Below are 22574 nucleotides of genomic sequence, written 5' to 3'. Positions count from 1 at the left end.
TTGCAATTATCAGAACTATATCAAATTTAAATGGGACCCTACGGGAGCTAGCTCTCAAATTAAACAAGGATTATCAAAATCGTCACAACCAGTAAAAAGTTATGAGATAACAAAGCCAAAAAAATGCAGTCGAATTGACTACCTTCTTCTTTTTTGAAGTAGGTTAAAATACCTAACAGGAGGTAGGTAAAGTAAGAACTATAAATATTGTAAAATTCGATAACCTGGCATAATATCTCTGGCTCTGTAGACTCTAGGAGCAGGATGGATGTATGTGCACTCTCCGGTGTTATATTATATGGATGGAAAGTTAAATCCTTTTTTTCCGCTGATCTGTTTTCCCTTTCCTTTTGTAATGGTTTAGCCATTTTATTTTCAGGTATTTACTAAGTATAACTAGTTTTACAAAATAAATAACGAAGCCTTTGGCAAGAAACCGTGGATGACGGAGAAAATGACAATTTGCCAAATTGTTTGAATGCATAACAATATAATAGCTACTTATGTAAAAAGATATTTACATTACAATCAAAATAATTTGTGTTATTAATTAGAAACGATATTTTTAGTTTGAATTACAATTTTATATATTATTGTGTCTCCATTTTTTATCTAATAAAAGGTATAAAAAAGAATTCAGAGATATCAAAAACATCATATTTCTTATACGACTAGGCCATTTTTTAAGGAACAAGAAAACATCGTCATTGACTTTGTCAAAGCTTGTCACAACACAATTTACACAACCCAATCTATGCGTAAAAAGAACATTTTTGTACGTTTTGTAGGGTACTTGGCGAGACGGTTTAGGGTTCTTCAGGAGGTATGGATACTCCCGTGGTGGGGGAGTGGGGGTTTGGCCTCTGTGCCCTTGTTGACTTTGGACATAGTGATTCTGGTAACGAAGCTGGTGTCGACCTGTGCCGTTGCAATTGTAAGGATTTTTATACCGCCAGCAATGAAAAGCTTGTGTGGAGAGACTGTACTGGTAAATACGTTGATAACATGACGCTACGTTCTGAAACCTTTTTTTTTCTTTTTTTTTAATATCTGATACTTCTATGGAGTATTCAACATGTTTTATTCCCTGATGTATAAAAAATTATACGTTTACTAGCTTCTTATCTATCTTATCCTTTAAGTTTGATCAAACTGCATATGGTGTACACATTTAATTAAAATCGGTTGAGTAGTTCAGAAGTCTAACGAGGACAAACAACGTGACGTTGTTTATTTTAACACGCTCATACTGGACTGATTTCAAACACTCTTTCACAGTTAGTTTTGTAGGTACCTACGTTTTCTGCAAGGCTATATATGAACATGCTTTTACATGAAGCCGATTTGTATCACTTATAAATAATACAGAATTAGAAGATTATAATCTTGTTTAAGTGTCGCTTTTGCTAATGTCTTTAATTAGATAACTGGAGCAGGCCAAGGCATCGGTCGCGAGCTCGCGTTACAATTTGCTGAACTTGGTGCAACCGTCATCTGCTGGGACAATGACGCGAGGCGGATCAGAGCCATTGTTGAAGAGATACGGAAGAAAGACGGTGATGTAGGACCACATTCAATAATAAGAGTTTATGTTAGGCCTCAATATAACATCTTCTCCAAACAAATCTCTATTCCAACAGGAGATATTTAGCGTATTTTACCTAAGCGACAAAGCATCAAAATATGCACATGATTTGAGGAATATCCGCAAAGTACATTTGAAGATTGTTATTGCGTTTTCACTTTATAGTATAAAACAAAGTCGCTTTCTCTGTCCCTATGTCCCTATGTATGCTTAAATCTTTAAAAGTATCTAGTATTTTCTTGTGTTTGGTTTTACGCGAGTATTATACATTTAGAAATTTAAAACTTTTCAACGGATTTTAAACGCGATTTATTCATTATATTGAGCGTGGTCACGGGGAGTCTCTCCGTGACCACGCTCGCTGTAAAGTGTTCGAAACGTCAGGTTAATAATATAATGAATAAATCGCGTTTAAAATCCGTTGAAAAGTCTTTAAAACTACTTAACGGATTTTAACGGGAAAATCCCATTTTTTTATAGATAATGTGATTCAAGAGGAAGTTTTATATGTAAAATAACATCTATTAAACTACTTATAATTAAAGCGTGCGAAGCCGCAGGCAAAATCTAGTAGTCTACATTTTGCACTCAGTTACGACTATCTTCTCACTGTTTGAGATCGATTCCATTGATTGTATCAAAATTCAATTGTTTCCAAAGCTATTTGCATGAGTGTAATGACACCCCATTTTCAGTCCTATGGCTTCACGGTAGACGTAACAGTGCGGGATCAGGTTGCGTCGCTGGCGGCATGCATGCGACGCCAGCTCAGCGAAGTGTCCATGATCGTGAGCAACGCCGGGGCGCTAACTTGTGCGCCACTCACCCACCTCAGCCCTGAGAGGATAGCGAAACTGATAGAAGTTAATTTGCTAGCGCACTTTTGGGTGTGTTATCTAACTATTCATACTTGGGTTCACTAATCTAGTCTGTTTTCTCTTCTTTACGTTACACGGAAATAGTATTGATTAAAAATTTATTTGTTGATATGGTTGTTAAACATTTCAATACATGACGCGGGGTGTCCATTTAGGCACATGAAATCGAAAGAGTAGAAGAAATTCAATTGCAGAGGCGGGATCACGGTTGGCCGAGACCCTAGGATGTTCGAATATCACCTCGTGATGGAAATTTTTCTATTCTTCTAAAAATTCACATTCATAAAGCAATAAAATGCAGTAAAACGAGAAATAAAATTGTTTCTCTATTAAATCTGAAAGTCTCACCGTTTATGCTTCTTATCTTAACAAGTACTTTTACAATATTTACAGTTGATCGAAGCGTTTCTGCCAAGTATGATAGAAAGGCGTCATGGACACATCGTTGCTATAAACTCGAGCTCCGGACTAATGCCTTGCTCCGACATGGTGCCGTATTGTGCTTCTAAGTTTGGACTAAGAGGTGACTTAAAAACATTCCTTAATAAGAGCTTCACCAATTTTTACAGGTTTGCTTTTTTATAAATAACAAGTGTAAACACAGTAGAATTGTAATGGAAAAACTGTTCTTTGGGACGAAAACTAATGAAATTTCTCTATTATATAATTTTCTTTGAGATATTAGTTCTAGTACATTGGTATGTAGTTGTTAACTACCTTAAAAACTGATCTTATTCACAAACACAACTCGCATTGTTAGTATGCAAAAATATCTAATATTATCATTTAAGGTTTAGGTCTATGCATATATTTCTCATTGCATGACACTAGATAAGTTCAATTTCATTTTACAGGTCTAATGGAATCATTGTCGGAAGAGTTACGATTGGATACTTGGACAAAAAATATAAACACAACGTCTGTATACTTAGGGACGGTGTCTACGGGGTTATACCCACCGCCGTCTCACCGATTTACGTGGTGGTATTCAGAGATCACTGCTAAAGAGGCTGCTAGGATCATCATTGAAGGTTTTGGTTTAAATAGACTAATTAAATAAATATTCTCATATTATGATTAAAATCGTATTTTTAAACTCTATGTTACGAAAATTTATAGCATAATTCCGATTTATATTCAATAAAACAATTATTTTTGTTATAGTTTCTACTGAAAAATAACTATTATTTACTTACATTTCAGGAATTCGTAAAAACCGCAAATGCATAAGCATACCATCGTTCATGAAAACAATTATTGCCATAAACAACCTTATGCCATACAGAATAAGGATTATATTAACAGATTTCTTCAACTACCCGCATCGAGGATGGTTTTGCTTTTGTTAAGAATAACATAGAATTTATATACAATTTGTTATTTACTCTAAATTTACAGTGAGACGTCCAGTTTCTGAAAGGCTGATCTAATCTGACTAATTTAATAACTTTTCTATAATGTATTGTAATTTGTAATGTTGTGTAATGTTTAGATTAATATTATATTATTTAAATAAAATGTTGTTAATTATTTTACCTTATTATAAACATCAAAGGGTGTTTAAATTTATTCATTGAATAATTTATGAAAATGAGGTAAAAGAAAAATGTGCATACAGTCAAGTCTGATTGCTAATATAATGCTTTGCTAATATGATATAATAAACATCTGATATGTTAAATATAATTATAAAGAAATTCCTTAAAAAAATTGAGTTTCTTTGAATTTGACATTACAATGTTGAGTGTTCACATTGTAATTTTAATAAATGTTTCTTGTTTACCCCTTAAGTATTTTATTTGGTTATATTTTGACAACAGTTTTACTGAAACAAAAACATACTATAAGCAGCCATGTTTATTTAGTTCTACACTGTTGACAGATTGTCCACACTTCTCGCACATAACCATTTCCGCATGGTCCAGCATGTGTTTGTCTCTTTTCTTCTCATCGGTAAACACTTTGGAACAAACAGGACATCTATTGCTATTGCTGTGTTGTAACAAATGTCGTAGTAATGTAACTCGGGAGGAAAAACAACGGCCGCAGGACTCACAGAGGTGTTTGGAATCCTTGCCATTGGTGTGTTTTTGTATATGTTTGTACATTTCTTTGCGATTCATTGTTGTAAAACAACACACTTTGCACCTGGAAGAGATTCCGTCTTAATCAATAGATTATATAGTAACTAAAATATCACAAAATAATATTTATACAGTAAAGTAGTGAAAAGAATATGCAATAATTTTTCATAGAAAGAAACAAATATCAATTCAGCAGGCTTTGTTATGTTAATCAGACAAAATAACTTTATTTTAAATGAATATAATTTATACATATAAAATTTGATTATTATGAATAGATAAGAATCTAACTAAAGTATATCTAAGTACACAAATAACTAACTTATAATGGAAGTTATTAGGTTTATTATGCTCCTGTTTTCTATGTTTTGTTAATGCCTCATTACCCACAAATGTATGTCCGCATATATCACACATCCTCTGTTCAGCCTGTAACACATGTTTCTTAGCATGTTTGTACAGCTGGAACCGTTCTGTAAACATCTCCTTACATTGCTTACACCTGTACATGAAACCCATGGATGCTATATGATCAACATTACAATATTTTGTATGTGCTAAAAGTTTTTCATTATCTTCAAACTTTCTGCCACAAGTGCAGGTTAAAGGGGCTGTTATATTGTGTGTTAGAAGGTGCTGAAGCATCTTCTGTTTGGAATCAAACAGTGTGTTACATAGCACACAAGTGCGACTCGCACTTTCACATATACTCAAGTGTTGTGATAGAGTTACAATGCTATCCAATGTTTCTTTGCAAGCAAAGCATGAGTGCAGATTGTCCTTTTTCGGTTCTGACTCTTTCATCAATAACTCTTTAACTATTTCTATGTCTGAGTCCAAAACATCAATGTTCATGTTAACAGAATTTTGCTTATCCTTCTTTTTTGGACTTGTAAGCTTTGCTTTGGCTAATTTATCGCCTTCCGTTCTGTCTAACATGTTAACTATCACTGGTATGTCTTCCTTTCCTAAGTTGTTTAAATACTCCTCAATGTTGGATGTATTATTTAAAAATTCAAGGAGTGAATCTGAATTGTACTCGGAATCAGGAAGTGGCGTTATAAAGGTTTTAGTTTCTGTGTTTTTTCTCTTGTCGTGTAAAGTGGATTCGAGCCAATCTTGCGAGCAACGCGCATTTAGTTGAAAATTATAAAAATTATTCAGCTGCGATATACAAGATTCACAAATACCTTTCGGAAGATTATCGTTTTGGTTCACAGTCATAGATAAACATGATTTAATATGTAAGTGTATAACAGGATCCTCGTATATTGAAATGTGTTTTGATTCTACATCTAAACAAATTCGACAATAACTTTCAAAGTTATTTTCCATCTTTGGATGGTACTGCCTCCGCAATGCAATATAATTAATTTATTGTTATTACACAGAACTCCTCTAATCCTATTAATTATAAACAACAAACAAATAGGTAAATAAAAAAAAATAAAACAATATTGTAATTTGTAATATACAAATAATATTGGTTATTGACATTAGTAATTTGAATATGATTTGAAGTTTATAAATTTTGAAGTTTCAATTAATTATTGAACGAAACAGCATTAGCATTATAATATTCATTTAAAATTTATCTGCAGTTTTAGTTAAATAAAAAACACAAAAATTGTAAACATCTTTATATATAAATTGTCTCATATACTAATATTCTCTTCCAGAATTTGAAGTGTTCAACTCAAATGATGAGTGATCTCAGCTTAAATTACAATTTTTTAACGAAAAATTGTCAACTGACATTGTCATCCGTCATGTGTCATTTATTCCATTTCTTATTTCCATTTTCAATCATTCGTAGGAGTTGGTGCAGTGTTGTTGGATGTGGGTAGTAAACCATATTTTATTTAAAATACAGATAAATCATATTCTATATTAATAAAAACTCCGTTATCAAGAGCGAGAGTACGGTTTGATATATAAATGTGACAGCATAATTAACATTTGAAATTTAGAAGCAGTTGATACTGCGCCATAATATAAAAATGACCACAACAAATGAGAATACGGGTATGGAGGCTGAAGAATCGCTTTTATATTCAGCACGACACGGTGAGATATCTGTGGTCAAGGCCCTTTTAGAAGCGAAGAAAGAAGGAAAACTAACTTTGAACATTAATTGCAAAGGTACGTGTTTTTTTAACAGAACCAGTTTATTTACATTTAATAGCTTGTTTTATCAATGTAATGATTTGTTTATGCAAGAATTGGAAGTTTGCTTTCAATTATTCAAATTCTAAATAATTTTTTGCAAGTTTATACTTAATTTTTTCTGGTCGCTTTATCATTGAATCTTACTTTTTTTAATTTATGACCTCTATATTGCAAAGAAAATCTTAAAAGAAGTCAGTTAAAATTCCAATAAAGTATGTACTTACATATTTGGTGTTAATCTACAAAGCAATTCATTAAGAAATAACGTAAAGTACAAGAGATTTTATGTGATACCTAGTATTATGAACCAATAAAAAATAAATATACATATTGTATAAAAATGAATCGCCAAATTATTTATTTAAATTATTATATTGTAATTTTCTTCACTAGAAACAGCAAGAACTTGTGAGAAAATAATTTGTAACAGTAAAATATGATTCTTTACCTAAATATGTTTAATCCATTAATTATTACCCAAATTTTAACCCAATTGTTGGGCTCCATTGCTTCTCAACCTGCACCTGGCATATACAAATTGCAAGATAATATTACGGATTATATTTGTTCGACAGTTTGCATTCTCACACTCTGGTTATAGACCAATGGCTTCTACAGCATAATAGCGACTTTAATATAGGACTTATAATATTTTTAAATTAAATTGTTATAAAGGTAAGAGCAAGAGTAATCTAGGATGGACACCTCTCCACTTAGCAACATACTTTGCTCACAAAGAAGTAGCAGAAGCCCTGCTGGAGGCCGGAGCAGATGTGGATGAGGTTAATGAAAATGGTGACACTGCACTGCATAAAGCATCGTTCATTGGAAATGAAGTGAGTTCTGTGCTTCTTATGAAATTGTTGGAACTACTATTTTATGTAAATATATCGAAATTGAGAACTAGCAAAAATTTCATCACATTTTTTTTGTAAATACCATCTGCAATGTTCCATATGAACTATAAGCTAAAGCTTGTATTATATGAACTTTGAGCGAATTTGTATTATTTGAACGTTTCGCCGTCAGCTCTCTTGAACCTTTGTATAAATTTATTTTTCATTTATATGAGGAGGGTGTGATGTAAGCAATGATATCAATAGGAAGAAAATGTGTGATAATATAAAAAAAACTTTGTTTATTGATTAAATTCAAAGTGGCCAATTTTAATCTTCAAACTGCCAGAATACAAACTATGCTCTAGATAAATACTTTGTTCAATACTTGCATGTAAATAGACAAAAAATCGGTCAAGTGCGAGTCGAACGCGCTGCACTAAGGTGTCGGTAAAAATTAAGCTTAAGAGCAAATGTAAAAATAATTAATTTACTCATCAGATTTATGGCCTACTCCAACTGTTGCTTTTGATATTTTATTTTTTGTTATAGAGGCAACAGAAATTCGATCTCTGAAAATTTTAAATGTCCCGCTGTAAGGGTTACAGTTACAGGTTACAAATGGCAAACAGACAGACAGAGAAACAGACAGCGAATTCTTAGTAATATATTTGTTCGTTTCTCCCTTTATGCATACGAAAAATAATACAATGAACAAATATATAAATTGGTTTATTTTTGGTTTGGTTTATTAAGTATGGATATGACTCAGCTTGCAAGTATTCTATAAGAAAAATGTTATTTCATCATACATTTTTATGTTAATTTAGTATAATAGCTAATAATAGCTAATTTATTCAGAATTTATCTCACAGCCTGGTGCTATATAGTATTACATTAAGATAACTTTAAAGAAAACAAGTGGTCATTAGAAAACAAAAATTTGGATTTTATTCCCACACGGTTTCTCGTCTGTAATCATTTAAAGATCAATCAAAAACTCTTTATTGTGCACCTTTACAAGAAAAGTACGAACAGGAAATAAGTAACATCAGCAATATGAGATCCTTTATTATGGTGTCCCTAATATATAAGGAATTCATTTAACGCACGAATCCGCAATTTCCTTTTTTTGTCATAATTTTATATTTAATACTAGCTGTACCCCGTGGTTTCATCTCCGTCGTACGTAGCCTATAACCTTCCTCATTAAATGATTTATTTAATTTAACACTGAAAGATTTTCTTCAAATCCGATTGACGTGATTATTAGTAAAGATTTTACACACGAAATAAATAACTATTCTTGGACAATTAGCTAAAAACTTCTTTACATATTATTGCATCATCTATACTTCTTTACAGATATAAATTCAAAGAGTTTGTTTGTTTGGTTAAACGTGAAAACGTCTAGACAATGTCGCGTGTCAAACACTCATTATTATTATATAATTGAGTATAACTATACTCAATAATAAAATAATGACGTAAACATGCCCGCGACAGCCTCTAAATAGTGCCCCGAACTGCAACAATGTTACGTACTAGTTGTGCCCCGTATTACACACATAGTTGACCTGATGTTATAAAGCTTGAGCCTTCCTCAATAAATGGGCTATCTAAAACTGAAAGAATTTTTAAAAAGGATCCAGTTGTTTCTGAGATTAGCGCGTTCAACCAAACAGACTCTTCCGTTTAGCTCGAGCTCGTTGCGACGCACGATTGCTCTGTCTAAGCATCTCCATTATGGATTACTAGCTGCGCCCCGCGTTTTCATCCGCGTAAGTCCATATCCCGTAGGAATATATATATATATATATATATAGGATATAGGATATAGGATTAGGATATATATATATATATATATATATATATATATATATAGGATAAAAAGTTACCTATATGTTATTCCAGATGTTCAGCTGTCTACGTACCAAATTTCATTGCAATCGGTTTAGTAGTTTTTGCGTGAAAGAGCAACAAACACACACACATTCTTAAAAACTTTCGCATTTATAATATTAGTAGGATAGGATAGTAGGATTAGATTGTAATACAGAGCGGATAGTGTAGAAAGTGTGTTTATTTTAATCAAAATTTCCAGGACCTGGTGATCCTATTGCTCAACCACCAAGCGGACGTGAACATAATGAACGGGGAGGGCAAGACACCAATTGACGTGTGCAAGACGCAAGACGTGCAACGCTTGCTGGAAGCGGCCGACCGCGCGATGCGCTACGAACGAGAGCGGAAACTGCTCACGGCCGCCAAGGAGGGGTGGGTCGATGAGCTGCAGGAGTTGGTGAGTGTGTCCAGTTCGTACATCTGCAAGTGTCAACATTTATATATATTTTATTTATTGCTCTGGATAGAATTTCAAATTGAGAACTGTTTAAATTTACCAGCTTTGCGGTGTTCCCGAACAATTACGACATTGAGGCTTTCAAGAAAAGAGCGTTTATGTCCCTGAAAGGCCGGCAAAGCACTTGTAACACCTCTAGTGTTGCAAGTTGCAGTGTGTTTATGGACGGTGGTGACCACTTAACATCAGGTGGCCTACCTGCTCCTTTGCTTGCTTTGCCATAAAAAAAGAGAATTAAACTAGGTAATATAATCACAAATTACAAACAAGATATGAAAATATGAGCTAAATGGTGTATTGCTTGTCATCCGGATATAGAGAAGGTCTTTGACGAGTTTAATAAATAATTTTCAAATTTTCTAAATATTCCAGAAGATAAGTTGTTTTCGTATATGTTATAGAAAACTAACTCCAGTGAGTCTGATTACGTTATAACATGTATTAAAGTGTCTGAAGTCACATTTCATCTTTACCATCAAGAGTTTCTCTTACATCTTGATCAACTTGATACATTTCAACATAATTTTATTCTAATTATGCAAAAGTTGAATCAGAATTCGATACTGCCCACATCTTCCTACAACAGCGAAGAAACTCTTAAGAATATATCAATAAGATGATCATTACTTCCACACTTAATGACCTTTAAGCGACCACAAAAGTATCTATTTACGCAATAGGAAGTATTAATGACGTTCAGAATTGATAGCGTTCAACTATTCATACAACCCATTAATAACTTGTTTGAGGTTTTAGAAATTAATTCAATTATGCAAATGAAATATTGTACGTGTGTTAGTTTTATTGATTGGAAATGTATAGGATGTAGGTCAGTGTTTCTATATAGTTTATATTATTATTATAGTAGTTTTTAAGTATCGTAATAATCAAATCATGAAGTAAACTCCTCAAGCATGTTGTTATTTTGCGATAATTGATCGCGAATCTGCGATGAAATTTATCGTGCGTGTTGAAAGTCACTCTCAAGTCAATAAGTAAATCATTTAAAAATTGATGCCTCGATAAATCCGTAGGCCCGTATCCTTTTCTTACCCTTCCCTGTCCCATCTTTTATTCCCCTCATCAATCCTGTATTTATCCCATATCTTTTAAAGAGGTCAATCCATTTGCAGATATGCATTTGCCGATAGCCTTATGCAAATAGCCTTGTGCCTCTGCAAATGTTTATAAGCGGTTGTAGCGTTTACATTCAAGAGACCCACCAGCTCCTTTGCCGACATAAAAATATCAGTTAAAATTAAAATGACATGGCATATAATTAGTAATGATAAGATACGTTTCACATCAGCATTTTATTATGAAATTATAGAGAATGTTATCCGAACTTTCTAAATTTTTCTATCTACTAGCAATATAAGTATTTCTTATTAAGTAGGTATGCATCATTATAATGCATATAAAAAATATTCAACATATATATACACTAAATCATTTGCTATGGCAAACATTTAAATTTAAAAATAACGTTGAGACAAAATCTAACGTAATTATATGTAAAGCATCTATCTTAACTTTTAAGTGGACACGCCACTATAATAAAAATACCCGCTTGTGCTTGTATTAGATTTGTTTCTAAATTTCTATATCTAGTTCTCTAGGTTGTTAAAAAGTAATTAGTAGTAATTAGTAGTATTAGTAGTAAGTAAATCACTTACAACTAACATTAATGTTTTTCAAATGAAATATATATCTTCACAACAATTTTTTTTTTTTCAGTTAAGCTGTTCCAACCCCCCCAATATAAACTGCGTGGACGCGCAAGGCAACTCGTGCCTGCACTGCGTCGCGTACCGCGGCCACGCGCGACTTGCTGTGCTGTTGTTGCAAAACGGGATTGACACCACACTGAGGAATAATAGCGGTAAGTCCGAGTTATGGTTAGTCTACACTAATATTATAAAGAGGAAAAATTTTGTTTGTTTGTTTGGTTATAATGAATAGGCTCAAAAACTAGTGGACCGATTTTAAAAATTCTTTCCCCATTCGAAAGCTACATTATCCACGAGTAACATAGACTATATTTTATTTTGAAAAAAAAATAGGGTTCCGTAACATATCTTTATTGAAACATCCAAATCAGTATACCTATAAGGCTGAAGGGTTAGTTAGTTCGTTTGATATTATTTAAACTCAAATATATATCTCTAATCGCAATAATTCAGATGTTCAACTGGACAGCTATATATTATAAAGCTGAAGAGTTTGTTCGTTTGTTTGTTTGAACGTGCTAATCTCAGGAACTACTGGTCCGTTTTGAATTCTTTCAGTTTTAGATGCCCTACAATAAAAGTATTGAGGGAGAATTTAGGCTTTATATGTACCACGGGCGAAGCCGGGGCGGACAGCTAGTCATTTATAAATAGCCATTGTCAGCTACTTAGGGTATTGTTGGCTCAATTGCGTATAATAACATATTTGAGTAATCACCTTCTGTAGTAATGAATTTGTTTTTACTTGGTATTAAATGTAACGCCAATGGCGACAAAGGTGATAAGTAGAAGAAAATAGAATAATACAATTAAACATATAGTGGCTCTGGATTTGGCTATGATATACATCATAGCTTCTTTTTGTCTACATAAATAAAAATTAATCGTCAAATGTGTTGGTAAGAAAAAAACTCGAGAACGTCTTTACCAATTCGACAATTTTTTAACGTTTTCATAAGGCACAAGGAATACATGGCTGAAGCCGGGACGGATCTTATTGTGTATCATGTTTATATAATTATTAATACATGCATGTTGTTATATTCCAGGTCGCTTAGCAATAGATCTGGCGAAAGACAACGAAATGCGCGAAGTGCTGAGCGTGAGGCCGGTGCAGAAGTTGCAGCGAACCGCCGCCCGGTTCGAAGGACCGCTGCTCAAACGGTCCAGGTTTTTGGGCTGGAGACCCGTGTGGGTAAGTTGTTCTGCTGTAAAAAGCCAAGTCTGAATGCTGAGACTATAATCTAGATCTAGGATCTTTTAAGTGTTTATTTTGGTCACATTTATGTTAAAAACATAAATATTTTATTATAGATTGCTGCACTTATCTATCCATATTTTTGCAATTATTATATAGAGGAAGGATCTTATAGTTTGTTATTTATTAAAAAGGTGCCCAATCGATGTTTATATTTATTTTTAATATTAGTTACTAATAGTACATTTGTACTTAACGATATGTTTTGATCCGTGTCAGCTGGAACAAGCGCTAGCTAGCTTCAAACAAGAAAATATTAAGCGCCATGGGATGTCCCACTGATATGATGACTCAAACTTAATACGTCTAGCGCTGTCTACCGCTGCTGTAACGCGTTACATAACGAAGCCTTTGTTTTGTTATCACTTCAAGAATTACTTGCTATTTATCTATATCTAACATAAACAACTGCCACAGAAACGATCAAACCTTGTCTGAACCATTGTAGGAGGTCCGTATGACTGCCTACAGGGGGACGTTTTTTTATGTCACTGTAGATAATGGAGCTGGTGGGTCACCCGATGGTAAGCGCTACCACCGCCCATGAACATTTGGAGAGGCGTAAGGTCGTTTGCATACCTTACGCCTCTACAAATGGATTGTCGACTTCGAATTAGGAAGGGATTAAGCAGGGGTTGACGACAGGAATAAAGGAAAGGACTGGAAAGAGTAAGGAAAAGGATATTAGATGTTGATTATGGAGTGAATGTTATATATTTGTCAGGCTGTGCTGCAACGCGGCGTGCTGCTGTACTACGGCAGCCGGGCGGAGGCGGCGCGCGAGGGCGGGCGCTGGCGCGACCGGAAGTACCTCGACGCGGCCAAGCTGAGCGCGCCGGACGCCGAGCCGGCGCTGCTCGTCGTGGCGTTCAGCGACGGCGAGTCGCATCGCCTGGCGGTGCAGCCGGGCGACAGCGTCTCCGCGTGCAGGCAGGTGCGGTGTGCGCGTACTTGGAACTTATCGGCCTCTTGCGACGATGTTTAAGAAAAACTGGACTGCTTTAAAATTATCACTACTAACATATTTAAATGGGACCACACGGGAGGCACAAGCTTTGAAATTAAAAAAAGAGTCAACAAAATTGTTTCATCCAGTCGAGAGTTCTGAGGTGACGAATTTATAAGTACACCATTCGACCGTTTCCTTTTTTGTAGTTGGTTAAAATGAAGAAGAATCGAGAACCTTCTCATTTTTTGATTTGGGTTAAAGAGTAGAACAAAACAAAGCATATATTAAAAAGAATAACAATTTTGTACTGTACTGTATATTTAAATGAAAATGTAAAGTACATTTTCATTTAAATATACAGTACAGTATATTAGTAGTACAGTATATTTTTAGTTTTAAACCAAAAAACTGGTGAAGTAAAGAATTTAAATAAATAATAACTGGAATGGGTTGAAGAACTATTATACCAAAGTGCAACTCTGTATTCACTTTTCAGTCGTGGATAACTGCTTTTAAAGAGCACATAGCGTATTCCGGTCACTACTTGTGGGCGGGAGTCACACCGGATTCGGCCAAGGAAGCCACAGAGGATCTAGAGGACGAATGCAAACCTCTTGGTGAGTTGTTCTTCAATTTAACAACTAATGGTTATTACAGCCACATTTTTTTCAATTCTGTTTTTGTTATTCAATGTAAATTTAAAAAAAGAAATAATTTTCCATGAAAACATAAAGAAAAAAAGAATGTCTAATTTCGTTTTGAAATTTTTAATATAATATTTCAAATTGAACATTTCTTTTTCTAGTTTTACAAATAACCAATAAATATAATACATACAATAAATCCCGTAAATTTTCCGTATCATCCAAAAGCACGAATTTAAGAAAGGAATCACTTTGCAGGCTCCATGCAGGACGCATTAACAACAGCCACAAACAACTTGGCTCTATTGGACACTCAGCTTCGCGAATGTTCCGCGATACTGGCAGCCCTGGACAAAACCCCGCAAGGGCATTCCCTACTCCACTCGGCGTATATGGTGAGGAAACAGTCACCGATTTATTATTGTCATACCAAGTATCAAGTGACTACACAGTAATAAGGAATTTTATCTTATCGCTATTCCTTATGGGAAACACTTTAATCGGAGATGTGTCAGTGGTCTGTAATGTATCAGTAAGTTAATGTACTTTTTTGAGGAAGAAAACTACAAAAAAGTGTTAATTAACACTGACGAATCTTTTTTTATCTTGAAATAATTAACCGTCTTCAACCCCTAAATCAAATCTTTACAGATTTTTTAGATAACAAGAGAAGGGGGGGGGGGGATCCTTCGAGCCAGATTTTTTCCTAATCTCTAATTTGATTAGTTATTTATAATCTGTCTGGCAGCGTTTCCAGCACGCGTGCGGTACGGGGCAGACGGCGCTGGGCGCGCTGCGGCACTGCGCCGCGCTCGTGGCGCAGGCGCGCGATAGAGACGCCGCCGCGCTCGCTAGAGAGGTACGCAGTCTCTACCTCACTCTACCTCTGTCTCTCACACTATATCTACTCGCTATACAAATCTGTCTCACTCTACCACTACCTCTCTCACTATATCTACTCGCTCTACAAATCTATCTCACTCTACCACTACCTCTCACTATATCTAATAATAATAATAATAAGCCCGCAGGGCACCTTGTGGCGAGGTGACGGGGAGTAGCGCCCCCGCGGTCCTTAGTTCTCCCGGGGGAGGTCCCTGTCCTCACCTCCGGACTGTCTCGGTGGCAGTTCGGAGTGAACAATGACGAGGTTCAGGATCCCCCACGTCTGGCTTGCCTTAATTGGCCGTCCAGAGTGGAGATGCAAGAGCTATATGCTCGGGGGTGGAAGTGTCTAATGGCGTAATAGCGGGGAAACCCAATCCGGGCCTGCGGGCCCGCGATGGTGAAACCGGTGCCGCACCTCTCTACACCCCTAGCCAGTCAGCTGGTGTTGCCCCCTTGTTGCCATTTTAGGTAACTTTTTCGGGAGCCCATCTACCGAACTGGCAAGTCACCGTCTGCCACTATTTTTCAATTTTTCGAAGTTGAAAAGGCAGATGCCCATAGTTTCCCATAGACCCAACCTACCAATCCATCGAACACCCCCTTTCCATAGCCCAGTTTTTTCCATACCATTTTTTTCGCAATAGTCCTACATCGGCCGCGGATTGCCCAGGGCTGTATCTCTATAGTGCAGTCATGGGCAGGCTGCGGCTGGTGTCCCATAACACTTTAAATTCTCTAAAGGGCCTCTGCGTGTTGGATCTGTGTCCCCACGTAAGCCTTCGAAAAGACCGGGTGCTTTCCTTCTGGAGGTACCCGAGTATTATGGAGAGATACACATAATAATAATAAATAATAATAAACACATTTATTGTCAACATCACATAAGGAAATTTAGACATATGAACACAACTAGATAACATAACATAGACATGGACAACATAAACAGAAATAGAAAAAAAAAGAAAACAAAAAGAAAAATAAAATTAAAAATATATAAAAGAATCATCTAGTGTTTGCTCACTAAGTGGTATGTGGCAATGAATGTTGACAAAAGGAGCCAGCTCAGTATAAGATGGTATGGTAAAATTACCTTACCATCACTGATTTTCAGCGGCCCCGGGTGACTTTTGGAGTTTCAGTCTAGAATGGCAGTTTTGGTGTAATAAAGTATGAGTACAATAATATTAATTATGATTATGAATATGGATATATAAATATTATTTGTTGAATTATATATATTAATAAATAATTAATCAATACATGTTATATGGGTATAAAATTATATATATATAAATTACAAACTATATCTACTCGCCATACAGATCTACTGTCTCTACCTCACTCTAACCCTGTCCTCTTTCACTCTATTCACTCGCCGTACAAGACTAACGTCTCGTTCTATTTCACTTTATTTACCTGCCATGTATGCCGTCTCTATCTCAATAATATGTGTATCCGACAGATCGATATTCCCTTACATATTTTTTCTTTACATATTTTTGTATTTGGTCACCCTCGCGGCATGCTACCTCTTACTCTATCTACTTGCCAGTCAGGAAAGTTCTCTTTCTTACTCATTCTGTTTGCCATGGAGACGCTCCCTAACTCGTAAATCCCCTCACAAGTTACTTTTGTTAGTTCCATCGTGTTTCATATCCTGAGAACTACTTAACCTAAGAACAAATTGACCTTTGAAAATCTTCAAACATTTATATAATACCTCCCTCACTAAGTAACACTTGATCTGTAACATTTTTTTGAAGAACTAATATGTATTTAACCAATATATATATAAAAAAAAACAGAATAAGAGAGTTTATATAAACACAGGTGGAACGTAACAGAGTGTTGGAGGAAGCCTTAGCCGCGCTGGCTAGAACACACCACGCTTTAGAAATGTCGGTAGCGGAAGAATTGACCAAAGTAAGTGTCCCTTTAATAATTAGGTGATCGCTCTTTGATATATTGTGTATGCTCTTATGTTTCTTGCGATGTGCTTATAAACAGGTTAATCTGTTTAATTAATTTATTGTCATTATGAATAAGTCATTAATAATAATAATTTTTATCTTATTTCAGTTTTTTTTTTATTTGCTAATCTAAATGATTAAGTATTTGTTATCTATACTAATATTATAAAGCTGAAGAGTTTGTTTGTTTGTACGCACTAATCTCAGGAACTACTGGTCCGATTTGAAGAATTTTTTTCAGTTTTAATGGGCTACATTTATTGAGGAAGGCTATATACATATATACCACGGGAGCAGACTTCCTGTTATTGATATATTTTATAGCAATTTGGTTGCAATGTAAGTAGGCGCTACTTGTTTCAGAGCAAACGAAAGAAAAAGACGCCTCGTTCGCACAACGAGTCGAAGGAGAACTTCTTCGATGTGTATGACGGTAGGTTTATTTCTTAATGAATAAATAAATAAATCATAAACATTATATTATTTATTTTCTTTGGCCATGAGATCGAAGCCAGCTAGCAACAGCTAGGGCCAAATAATATAAGCGTATATGGTAATTGATCACTTAAATTTTTAGTTTTTTAGCATTGAATTGCTTTATAAATAAGAATTTTCTAAGATAGAAAGGAAAAAAGATATTTCAATGCAAGAAAACTAAAAAAAGTCATTTAACACGTTATTTTGTAACTGATAAATCATTATAGTGATATTATTGTTTCTTTGACCACGACAGCTGAGACCCACAAACTGACGGAGAAAATAATAAAAACGTGTATGGTCATTGATCACTTTTGAAGACTCCTTATCCGTTTGCTTCAACAATCTTTTTATTCTTCTTAGAGTCTTCAGATGAAGACGACACATTGGTGACGGCTGGTCTCTCGAGTCCACTGGGCGCGCTCAGTCCATGGGGCAGCAGTCCAGATCTCACGCGACGGACGCCCATCGGCAGTGACAATGGTGAGGACGGACAGACAGACAGACATACAGATAGACGGAAAGTATTATGTATACTTATTAAAGTGTAAAATTAACATAGTTGTAAAAGAGCAATGGCAGAGTTTCTTGCCGGCTCTTCTCTGTAGAAAGTGCTTTTCGAACCGGCGGTAAATGTGAAAACTGTGTTATGACGATTCAAAAGTTCTTATAATTGAATAAATAGATGTTTGAATTTGATTTCATACTCACACTAGACGTTCGTCCTGACTCCGCCCGGAAATCCAAATTCCTGTTTTATGACAAGGGAGCATTTGATCAGGATAAAAAGTATCCTATTAACCAAGTCAGTTCATACTCTGTCTGTGGGTGATAGGATACGTTTATCCCATATTTCATCAAAAACCGTTCAGTAGCTTCAGCGCGATTGACGGACAAATTTCCAAACAAATTTTCACATCTATACTAATATTATAAAGTTTGATGAGTTTGTTTGTTTGAACGCACAAATCTCAGGAACTACGGGTCCGATTTGAAAAATTAATTCAGTGTTAGATGGCCCATTTATTGAGGAAGGCTATATATGTGCCACGGGCGAAGCCGGGGCGGACCGCTAGTTTATACTAGTTGAAGTGTGAATGGTGTATCCCATCTAGGCGACATAACACCAACGAACGAGCCCGCGGACGCGTCGGGGCGGGCGTCCGGCTCGCCGCAGTCGCTGTGCAGCGCGGCCAGTGCGGCCAGTGCGGCCAGCTCGCGCGGCACGCTGGTGTCGCAGGGCGGACACGTGTACCGGAACGCGAGGTCGCACAGGAAAAACACGGCGCCCAGGTTTGTATTGCGACTGCGTGGGAGACTCTGTCTGACCAGTTGGAGGGAAATGGTCCGGGAACATTTTGGGTACATATGGTTATACAAGATTGTTTTATAACGTGTCTCCGTCACCCAGCAAGGTGGCCCTTGAGGTAGTGTGATGTCGCAGGGCGAGCACGTGGCAGGAACGTGAGGTCGCATAGGCGGAACGCTGCACCGAGGTTTGTATGACGCGGGAGGTAGTGTTATAAAATAAATGGGCCGTGGACATTTTGGGAAGACATGGCCTAATAAGCTTATCAACGTAAAAGAAATACTTTTCCAGTGCAAGTTCATGGTCATTTTAGGAATATATGCTCCCATAGATATATTTTTTTTAATAACGTATCACCATCAGTTCTACAATGTCTATAGGCGCAGTGATATCGCAGCGAGATACGAACACTGCTCTCCGAGGTTGGTATTGATATAAACAAAATTAGGATTAGAATGGAAAATGTTATTGCCTTTAAAGCCTAAAAGAAATTAAAGAAACATTTATTCGTTTAAATGAATAGTTTCTGGAATATAGGTTGAGTAGGTACAGCTGAAAACTGCCATCGGTCTCCAAGGTTTACTTGCTTAGCTTTTAGGTATGATTAAATTGGCCAATCTCTTTAGATGTATCCAATACCATTGATGAAAGCTCTGCTTGTTTCTAAGGGAGAAGTTTTAATTAACCCGGGAAAAATAAAAGTGTGGTGTTTTACTCTCCTTAGCGTAAGAATTATACAATGCTTTTAGTCCAGGCACATATGATAACATTGCGTTTATATTATCCTGCCTAGTGAATTAAATGCTGGCAAATTCTTCACATTATATGACTGCTATTAGAATTCAAAAAAGGGAGGGAGGTACTCAAAATTTTAAGATGAGACTAAATGGCAAACATGTCTTATTTAACACATCGAGAATTACGGCAATCGATTGTAATTCCATGGACATATTGTGTTACAAAACCAAAAAAAATAATGCAGTCGTGTTGACAACCTACCTTCCTTTTACCTTTTTTTGGGTACGTGGGTAAAAATTAGAGGCTTATTTTAAGAATGTAAAGGGTCATCGCTATAAATACTTGTATGTTAGCGACCGATGAAATTAAATATTATTAATAAGTATTTAATTCAATATGTGGGTATTTTAATGGTTTAACATCCGGATTATAAATGTATGTATAATGATCAAGATTTTTTGTACATTTTCTAGTTACCATGTAAAAATGTTTATATTTAAGTGAAATGATTTTATTTGATTTTTGTTTTTTCATTAAAAACTGTTTAATTCATCCTTCATTCATATATCAATTTATTTTTTATTTTCTTTTGTTCCAGTTCGAAATGGTCGCTTTAATTTTACATTTTCAAGCACAAATGATAATTGAACGCATTTGACAAGCATTTTGCGCAGTTTTTGAATTTTTATTATTATTCCTTCATAGTGTTTGCATACAGTCGAATTGATTATAAAAGTCATCATCTTTTGATTTATATTATAATATTTATTGATTTTTTTCATTCGAATGTTTTGTATGCATTATTGTTGTATCTATTTCCATTAGTTTAGTGTTATTACGATGTTATGTTGGTGTTTGCATACACTCACACATAAACACTATAAACTATACAGAATTATGGTTTGACCAATAAAAGTTAAGTAGAATGACGAGCAAAATAATTGTGATTCGTAGTGTATATGTGTGAATAATTCATTTACTAAACTAAAACTGGGATGGTTATATCTGTCAAAAATGATTGTATTTATGGTTTATTCGTTTTTTTTTTTTATTTGGTATTTATTTGTTTACTACTTTATTGCAATCGGTACTTATGATATTGTAAAAATCGAAAAACATATCTGTGATAATTATTATGTTTTGTTGCATTTAGTTGTATTTGTTGCTTTATTTGAAAAATTGTTGCCATATACGGTGCTTCGGTTTAATTAGTTTTAGCGCACATTCTGTAATATGGGATCTGAATAATAAGATTATGTGGTATTTTTATGTTATGATTATCATTCCAAATTCATTCAATTGTTAACTCTAACAAGCCAACATAGTGAAAATCTTCAATTCATTGTTTATTTATTTTACGCCATTTTTGCAGTTGTGTTTCAATTTAAATGTAACTGACAAAATTAATTGAACGAAAAATTTGAATTGTTGGAGATTTTTTTCGTTCGTTGATTTGATTTGATTTTCTTTTCTGTTGCAGCTCAAAATGGTCGTGCAAATTTTTTCTAAATTTCAAACGACTTTCGGCATTTTTTTGGAACTTGACAAGCTATTTGCGCAAATTTTGGAATAATTTGTTGCTTATTTAGTGGTCCAATTGGCAAGAACTCAACTCTGTTCTCTATATACTATACACAATTAAGAATAGACTAAAATTTTACCATAACAAGTAATTAGACGCATTATAAAAATTGTATTATAAAAATTATCAAAAAAGTAATTAATTACATTCTTATTTTTCTATCGATTCTATAAATCGTTTAATATATTTCTTAGTGGTTACCTTTTTATTTATTCATTAATATTTTTTTAATTCTGTCAATTGTCAAAGTGACATCTCCCACGTATGGTCTATGACGTTGTAATATATTTATTGTTTTAAGATGCTAGAATATAAACATAATATCTATAAAATTGTGCCATAAATGTGAAAATAATTCAAATCGAATATCAGTACATATAAAACAATACGATGTATTACATCATCCTTTTCTAAAGTATTTATGTAAATGTCCTGACTGCCATTAGCGCGCTATCTCTCTCGCACATTGACAATTTGTCGAATGCGTATTCACTCGCACATGTGACGTAAGTTTAACCTGCATATATTATAGTCGATGATGATTTTTTATGTCGTGTGCCTTAAAAACTTGTACGTAGCATGGGTAGAAAGAGTTTACTTATTGAATAGCAAAATTAATAAAAATGTGCCTATATTTGTCAATGAGAATTTAATTTACCTATGAGATTTGTGGATTTGGAAAATGGATATATCAATTGTATATATAATTGACAAGATATATTTTTTTTAATATCTTTGAAAACCTTTTAGATACTTTCTTGTTTTTCATGTTTCTTTAACTATATATTCGATATTTTGTCAAACCGCTTATGTTATTCTTCATTACTTCCCGTGTGCATTTTTATGAGACCTTATTAAAGTATAACGTATTTTAAAAAAATGCAAAAGGTGATTTTCATAAAATTATACACGGATAGTTTTTGAGTTAGGCTTGACTCCATATTTAATTATATTTATGACTGACTATATTCATTGTTTGAGCATGGACATTAATATTGTCATAGATTTAAAGAAATGACTGAGCTATCATACATGTGTCGTTATAGCAAGAAAGAGATGCAACGATGTTTTTATATACAGAATTAAAAGAGATAGATAGTCGTTTCACAGTCGCT

At 34.7% G+C, this 22574-nt stretch overlaps 4 protein-coding genes across 5 annotated transcripts in view; 2 read left to right on the top strand and 2 right to left on the bottom strand.

Annotated features, from left to right (window-relative positions):
• LOC119838768 overlaps positions 1–368 on the bottom strand; it is a 12372-nt gene extending 12004 nt beyond the window's left edge. The window contains exon 1 of the mRNA XM_038364869.1: positions 225–368. Coding sequence (XP_038220797.1) covers positions 225–368 — 144 coding nt within the window. The remainder of the gene's footprint in view (positions 1–224) is intronic.
• A 386-nt stretch (positions 369–754) lies between these two features.
• Positions 755–3882, top strand: LOC119838837 (17-beta-hydroxysteroid dehydrogenase 13-like). Its single transcript, XM_038364965.1, has 6 exons — positions 755–988; positions 1424–1561; positions 2281–2472; positions 2857–2986; positions 3318–3494; positions 3667–3882. Exons 1-6 carry the CDS (start codon positions 755–757, stop codon positions 3810–3812), a joined length of 1017 nt encoding a protein of 338 aa, XP_038220893.1. The 3' UTR covers positions 3813–3882.
• A 311-nt stretch (positions 3883–4193) lies between these two features.
• On the bottom strand, positions 4194–5946 carry LOC119838803 (zinc finger protein OZF-like). Its single transcript, XM_038364921.1, has 2 exons — positions 4870–5946; positions 4194–4611 (listed from the first exon to the last, which is right to left on the bottom strand). Exons 1-2 carry the CDS (start codon positions 5880–5882, stop codon positions 4305–4307), a joined length of 1320 nt encoding a protein of 439 aa, XP_038220849.1. The 5' UTR covers positions 5883–5946; the 3' UTR covers positions 4194–4304.
• Positions 5947–6364: 418 nt separating this feature from the next.
• Positions 6365–22210, top strand: LOC119838808 (oxysterol-binding protein-related protein 1-like). 2 transcript variants are annotated; one of them, XM_038364926.1, is made up of 14 exons: positions 6365–6689; positions 7392–7552; positions 9657–9854; positions 11652–11796; positions 12694–12839; positions 13627–13836; positions 14348–14468; positions 14754–14890; positions 15244–15354; positions 17214–17306; positions 17717–17786; positions 18194–18313; positions 18946–19123; positions 20476–22210. In XM_038364926.1, exons 1-14 carry the CDS (start codon positions 6548–6550, stop codon positions 20492–20494), a joined length of 1851 nt encoding a protein of 616 aa, XP_038220854.1. In that variant the 5' UTR covers positions 6365–6547; the 3' UTR covers positions 20495–22210. The 2 variants fall into 2 exon arrangements, 1 of the variants encoding a protein (XP_038220854.1); XR_005288218.1 differs by lacking the exon at positions 20476–22210 and having other exon boundaries at positions 17701–17786; positions 18946–18968.
• Positions 22211–22574: the final 364 nt, after the last annotated feature.

This window comes from Zerene cesonia, unplaced genomic scaffold (assembly GCF_012273895.1).
Source record: "Zerene cesonia ecotype Mississippi unplaced genomic scaffold, Zerene_cesonia_1.1 Zces_u005, whole genome shotgun sequence".
In the NCBI taxonomy this organism is placed as follows: Eukaryota; Metazoa; Arthropoda; class Insecta; order Lepidoptera; family Pieridae; genus Zerene; species Zerene cesonia.
The sequence above is the reverse complement of the archived record's forward strand: the minus strand, read 5'-3'. Positions and strand labels throughout refer to the sequence as shown.